Genomic DNA, 7,220 nt, shown 5'->3' with positions numbered 1-7,220 from the left:
TTGCAGCAGCAGCAGATCCATCAGTTGCAACTGATCGAACAAATTCGTCACCAAATATTATTGTTGGCTACCCAAAATACAGACATGCCAACATCTTCTAGCCCTTCTCAAGGTACTTTACGAACATCTGCCAACCCCTTGTCCACATTAAGTTCCCATTTATCCCAGCAGCTGGCTGCAGCAGCTGGATTAGCACAAAGCCTTGCTAGTCAATCTGCCAGCATCAGTGGTGTGAAACAGCTACCCCCTATACAGCTACCTCAGAGCAACCCTGGCAACACTCTAATTCCATCCAATAGTGGCTCTTCTCCAAATATTAACATATTGGCAGCAGCAGTTACAACACCGTCCTCAGAAAAAGTGGCTTCAACTCTTGGTGGCTCACAGCTCACCAACCCACCAGTATCAGCATCATCTTCACCAGCTTTTGCAATAAGCAGTTTATTAAGTCCTGCATCTAATCCACTTCTACCTCAGCCCACCCCTAGTAACTCTGTTTTCTCCAGTCCCTTGTCCAATATTGGAACACCTGCAGAGGATTTAAACTCCTTGACTGCCTTGGCACAGCAAAGAAAAAGCAAGCCACCAAATGTAACTGCATTTGAAGCAAAAAGTAATTCAGATGAGGCATTCTTTAAGCATAAATGCAGGTTCTGTGCTAAAGTGTTTGGGAGTGACAGTGCCTTGCAGATTCATTTGCGTTCTCACACTGGCGAGAGGCCATTCAAATGCAACATATGTGGAAACAGGTTCTCCACAAAGGGAAACTTAAAAGTCCACTTTCAGCGTCACAAAGAAAAATACCCCCATATTCAAATGAATCCGTACCCAGTGCCAGAGCATTTGGACAATATTCCTACAAGCACGGGTATTCCTTATGGGATGTCTATACCACCAGAGAAACCTGTCACGAGCTGGCTGGACAGCAAGCCAGTCCTCTCCACCCTAACAACTTCTGTTGGCCTGCCACTCCCACCAACAATTCCAAGCTTGACCCCATTCATCAAAACTGAGGAGCCTCAGCCGATTCCCATTAGCCATCCTTCTGCTAGCCCTCCCTGCTCTGTCAAGAGTGACTCGGGAACAGCTGACCCCACATCAAAAATTTCCAATGGACTTTCTGATGAGGTAGAGGCTGGTGCGTTGCCTACCTCAAATGGCAAAACGGAAGAAAACCCTCAAAACTCAAGCACCATCACCAACATGAGCAGCTCCGTGAGCTCCCCGGCAGCAGACTCGGGCTCCAGCGGTGTCGCCACTTTTACAAACCCACTGATGCCTCTCATGTCAGAGCAATTTAAGGCAAAGTTTCCATTTGGAGGACTATTGGATTCAACGCCAGCATCTGAAACATCAAAATTGCAGCAGCTTGTAGAAAACATTGACAAAAAGGCAACTGATCCCAACGAGTGCATCATTTGCCATCGAGTTCTCAGTTGCCAGAGCGCACTGAAAATGCATTATCGCACCCATACTGGAGAGAGGCCATTCAAATGTAAAATCTGTGGTCGTGCTTTCACTACTAAGGGCAACTTAAAGACTCACTACAGTGTCCATCGTGCCATGCCCCCGCTGAGAGTGCAACATTCTTGCCCAATCTGCCAGAAAAAATTCACCAACGCTGTTGTGCTACAGCAGCATATCCGAATGCACATGGGAGGGCAGATCCCCAACACCCCGGTGACAGAAAACTATCCTGAGTCAATGGAATCAGATACGGGATCTTTTGATGATAAGAATTTTGATGATATAGACAACTTCTCAGATGAGAATATGGAAGACTGTCCTGACAGCAGCGTGCCAGATACACCTAAATCTGTGGATGCATCACAAGACAGCTTGTCTTCTTCCCCTCTGCCCCTGGAAATGTCAAGTATTGCTGCTCTGGAAAATCAGATGAAGATGATCAATGCAGGCCTTGCCGAACAACTTCAGGCAAGCCTGAAGTCAGTAGAAAATGGGTCAGTGGAAGGGGATGTTTTAACTAACGATTCGTCGTCTGTCGGTGGCGATATGGAAAGCCAAAGTGCTGGAAGCCCTGCTGTCTCAGAGTCTACCTCTTCCATGCAGGCCTTGTCCCCATCCAACAGCACTAATGATTACCACAAGTCACCAAGTATTGAAGAGAAACCATTAAGAGCTTTACCAAGCGAGTTTGCCAACGGTTTGTCTCCAACCCCTGCTAACAGTGGTGCTTTGGACTTGACGTCTAGTAACACTGATAAAATGATTAAAGAAGAGTCCCTGAGTATGCTCTTTCCTTTCAGAGATAGAGGTAAATTTAAAAACACTGCATGTGACATTTGTGGCAAAACATTTGCTTGTCAGAGTGCCTTGGACATTCATTACAGAAGTCATACCAAAGAGAGACCATTTATTTGCACAGTTTGCAATCGTGGCTTTTCCACAAAGGGTAATTTGAAGCAGCATATGTTGACACATCAAATGCGAGATCTACCATCACAGCTTTTTGAGCCCAACTCCAGCATCGGCCCCAATCAGAACTCTTCGGTGATGCCCGCGAACACTCTGTCATCGCTCATAAAGACCGAGGTGAACGGCTTTGTGCATGGCTCTCCTCAGGACAGCAAAGAAGCCTCCTCTGGTCTAGTTGCTTCAGGGCCACTGTCCTCTGCCACATCCCCTGTGCTGCTCCCTGCTCTCCCCAGAAGAACTCCAAAACAGCACTACTGCAACACGTGTGGGAAAACGTTTTCTTCTTCCAGTGCTCTGCAGATCCACGAAAGGACACACACTGGTGAGAAACCTTTTGCCTGCACTATATGTGGAAGAGCATTCACAACAAAAGGCAATCTGAAGGTACTTTTTTCCTCTTACTGTCCTTCGGTTTCATTTTCTCCTTGCTGGGGTTTTTTTGATTTTTGACACCTTATATTAATGTTGCAGCAATGGTACCTTGAGTGTTTATGCTGTGACAGTGTGTTTAGTCAGCTCTAGTAGACCTGGATGGCCTCTTGTTGAGTGCTCGTGTTGGCAGCAAGTCTGAGGCATGAGCTGTTCTGATTTAATTAAAATTCATCTACCAGCAAGGCCTGTCTATGCAGAGTGTGAAACAGAACAGCCAAATGATGGTAAGGAGTATTAATTAACAGAGAAATGCATTTTGTAACTCACACACCTCTTCAAAAAGTGAAAGGCTCTTGAATGTGATGTTTTTCATAACTATCGTGTAAGATGAGTGTTTAAAAAAACTATTAACATAATTCTGGAAATAATAGGCATTACTTTAATTGATTATATAACTAACATTTCCTACTGATATGTGTTTGAAAAAGCAAATATACTCAAGTTTTAGAACATCAGTTGAGCACTTTACTGTGTACATTTTTCTGTTGACAGAGTATTTCTCTAGAGGTTGCTGCCAGTAATGTGAGATGAATAATTACTTTCAGGCCATTCTGTCTATGCACGAGGCCCTCCGATGAGCAATCAGTAAAGGATACTTTCTGCCTGTCTGAAAAGGACGTTTATAGGGTAAAGGGTGTCAAATACAATACTTACCATTGCAATGAAAGTGGACATAGCAATTCTAGCCCTGAAAGCAGCAATTGACAGAATAATGCAAAGTCATTATAAACTAAATACATGTAATAAAAAAAAGAGTAAGAAGCAATGCATTGTTCAGCAGGAGAACAGGTTATTCTGGGTAATGGTGATGGGCTAACCTAGAAGTAGTGTATTATTCCAGAGCCCTGTATCCTCTATCTTTAATGCCATTCATTGTGTAACAAGACTGGACATGTTCATGGACTCCTGCCTTCTCTCTGATCAAAATAAGTTTGAAATTCCTGTCAACCTCTATTTTTTTTTGTTTGTTTCTTCCTTTCTTTCTTTCCAGGTTCACATGGGCACTCACATGTGGAACAGTACTCCTGCAAGACGAGGCAGACGACTTTCTGTAGATGGCCCCATGACATTCCTAGGAGGCAATCCTGTGAAGTTCCCAGAAATGTTTCAGAAGGATTTGGCTGCACGGTCAGGGAATGGAGACCCGTCCAGCTTCTGGAACCAGTATGCAGCTGCACTCTCCAATGGCTTGGCCATGAAGACCAACGAGATCTCGGTCATCCAGAATGGGGGCATCCCTCCAGCACCGGGGGGCCTGGGCAACGGTGGCAGCTCTCCCATCAGTGGCTTGACAGGAAGCCTGGAGAAGCTCCAGAATTCAGAACCCAACGCACCTCTAGCTGGTCTGGAGAAAATGGCAAGCAATGAAAATGGGACTAACTTCCGTTTCACGCGTTTCGTGGAGGACAACAAAGAAATTGTAACAAATTAGGAAAAAGAACTCCGTAAATAACATTCCTGCAAATAGTGCAACCTAGGGTTGCTTTTTTCAAGCTGCAGGCTACAACATTACAAAGACTTTGTTTTGTACCATGTTCTACTTCTAGAGTTCTAAGAGAGCTTATTTATTAGTGATATAACCTTGCTTTGCAAACAAATGCAAGCATTAACTTTGGTCTCCCGTATTTTGAACTAAATACTAATCGACTAGAGTGCTGTAAACTTGCTGTAACATTTATGGCAGTTGCAAGTCTGTTCTGCTAGGTGATCTTATTCTGGCATTAACTTATTTTCTATATCCAGTTTAACACGAACTCTGGTATTGATGCGATGCCTCAGTGATGCATTAGATCTCTAATAAAAATCTGTATATAAATGTACACTTTGATCCTGCTGGAAACTTTATCAGCAAACACATTGTCTAATTTTTCCAGACAGAATTAAGAAAAAGACTGAGAGAATATAGACTGAACAGTGTGGGTCCTTTACACAGCTCAGTTTTTGATTTTTATTATAAAATTAAAACTGCTTTAATTTTTGTAGGTTTAACATTTTCTGTTTTGAACTGTTATTTGTATTGTGCTTTTTACTTGAGTCGTCTTAAATGTTAATACATTTCTGTACAGTAATAAGCACGCGGATTATTAGAGAAGATACTGAAGTGTTGTTTTGGTAGTTGAAACTGAGACGTAACATTTTGCCTTGTAGGTATATTCATTATAGAAAATGTGCTGGACTTTCACAATGCTGCTAAGTATGGCATCTTGAACAACTTCCGTGGACAACTGTAGATGCTCCTGTATATACAATAAGACATCACTTTCATTAAAATGTACATACGTTCCTTACAAGACCAAGCCCTACTCCTTGACCAAGGGAACAAGTATAGTGTTTGTTTATTTTGTATTAGGCATTGGGGGGGACAGGGGGAACCTTGGACTGTTACATGCACTTTCTCGGAAAGTTGAAAGGAAAAGAGGTCCAGTTTCTTTAACATTTAATACTTACTAACAGCAGAGATACTGTAATTTTACTCGAGTAATCAAATACATTTTTGCAACAGATAAAAAATTCGCTGTCTCTGTGTTTTTAAAGTGTACTTGTATTTAGCAATCGCTTTGTATTATTTAGCCTTTCCCTTGGTTAACATGAACTGTCCAGGTTGTATGTGCGTGTTTATATCTGTAAGTATGGGTATACATATATGTATTGCATATTAATTGCTAGTATATTTTTCATACCCTCTAATAGTGAGAAATTTCTCCTTAACTATTCAACTCCTCCTTCTCATAAAATTGTAGATATTTTGGCATTTTTAATTTGTTTATTAAAAAAAATGCTGCTAGCAAAGACCTTATTGAGCCTAGGTAAGTTTCCTTTGAAGGAAATAATTTATTACGTTTAAGGCTTGATTTGGTTCAAATGCTTTATATTTGATATTAATTTTATTTTATGAGATTGTATGTTTGTGGCATGCTTACGCTGCTATACCTGTGTTAAGATGTCCACTTGCAAGCCTCCATATACTATGTGGGGTTTATAACTTGATTGTAAAAAACCATACCAAACAAAACCTAATTGCTTTGGCCTTGCACATGATTTGGCTTCCCTTAAAAACCTGCCATGATCATTAACCTCAATGGGAGTTTGTCAAACATAATTCAGTCCAATATTTTCACCCAGTAGAATTTCATCTCTTTACATTTCAACTTATGAAAAATAAATCAGATTGGCTGCCTTCAAATTATGCCTTCAAAACCACCAACAGGCATAGCCAATTTTGTGTCCATGTGACTTTTTTTTTTTAATCAATTCAAAAATTCAGGTGTTTTGTGTTACAGGATTATTTTTCAGGATCACTGTCGGGGGAGTTGCCCACCTTTTAAACAAGAAGTGATCACTTAGCTCTTCTCGTAGCCTGAGTTGCAAATCGGGCATTAGAGAGGATTTACAACTGAAGAGCTGGGGTGAGAAATACTTTTCTTGAGGACTTTTCCCCTTCCTATGATTATGAATCCTGCATATTAACGCTGTAGTCTGGATACCTCTTGGACTTCATGTCTTTAGGACTTTTCCTGTTCGAATGTGATGATTCACCTGGTACATGATATGCATTTTTGTTAACATGTAAGTTGTACGCTAGAGCCAGCTGGCTTGTCAATGTGAATATTTAAGAATTTTAAGTCACCTTTTGGTCTCAGAAAAAGGTAAATTAAAAGGATTTTGATGATTTTATCAATGAAATACTAACTAATTCTCCTTTTAAACTGAGTCGAGATTTGTGCAACAGAAAAGTTGCCAGGGAAGGGTTAGCAGCCCTCGGCGCTCCGGGAGGGTTTCCTCTCCGCGGCTTGAGTTTCATGAGTGCCTTTAGCTTCAGCCCTCGGAGCCTCTTCCCACGGGGAAGCGGAGTCTTCATGTTCCGAGGGAAGCCGCGCCCGGGGCAGGCGGGCCCCGCACTCGCGAACCGTCCCGGGCACCCGGACGCTGCCGCCGGTGGGTAACGTACGTGCTTGGCACAGCCGGGGCCTAAAAAACAAACCAACAATACCAGAAAAAAAAAATTATAGAAGGAGCGATTTTCTTTCTCGTACCTTGGGGAGTCCCCCCGGCCCGTTCCGTGAGGGGACCCTGCGCGCTCAGCGAGGGGCGGCTGCCTGAGGGGATGCGCTGCCCCAGCCCCGCGCTGCCGGGGGTGACGGACCCTTCTGTCCCCCGGCCCTTCCGAAGCGTTTCCCTGCGGTGCTGGCGGCTGCGGCTCCCCGGGACAGCCGTCCGGCCCTGAGCCCGGCCGGGCGGGGTTCCCGGTGAGCCGGAGCGCTGCCCCGCCGTGATCTGCTCCGCTCCGCGCTGCCGTCGGCAGAGGTGGGTGCTGGCCGGAGGAGCGGCCCGTGCCTCCATCGCTCTGTGCT

At 43.6% G+C, this 7,220-nt stretch overlaps 1 protein-coding gene across 6 annotated transcripts in view; it reads left to right on the top strand.

Annotated features, from left to right (window-relative positions):
• Window positions 1-6,543, top strand: part of SALL1 (spalt like transcription factor 1) — a 17,878-nt gene extending 11,335 nt beyond the window's left edge. For all 6 annotated transcript variants that reach the window (XM_071440388.1, XM_071440383.1, XM_071440386.1 and 3 more), the window contains 2 exons: window positions 1-2,820; window positions 3,860-6,543. The exon at window positions 1-2,820 is cut by the window's left edge and continues 590 nt beyond it. In XM_071440388.1, the coding sequence (XP_071296489.1) occupies window positions 1-2,820; window positions 3,860-4,300 (3,261 nt within the window). In that variant the 3' untranslated portion in view covers window positions 4,301-6,543. The remainder of the gene's footprint in view (window positions 2,821-3,859) is intronic.
• The last annotated feature ends 677 nt before the right edge of the window (window positions 6,544-7,220 follow it).

The sequence above is a fragment of the Agelaius tricolor genome, unplaced genomic scaffold (assembly GCF_023055355.1).
Source record: "Agelaius tricolor isolate 1412-34295 unplaced genomic scaffold, bAgeTri1.0.p SCAF_15, whole genome shotgun sequence".
In the NCBI taxonomy this organism is placed as follows: Eukaryota; Metazoa; Chordata; class Aves; order Passeriformes; family Icteridae; genus Agelaius; species Agelaius tricolor.
Note: the sequence above shows the minus strand (reverse complement) of the source record. Positions and strands in the feature narration are given on the sequence as shown.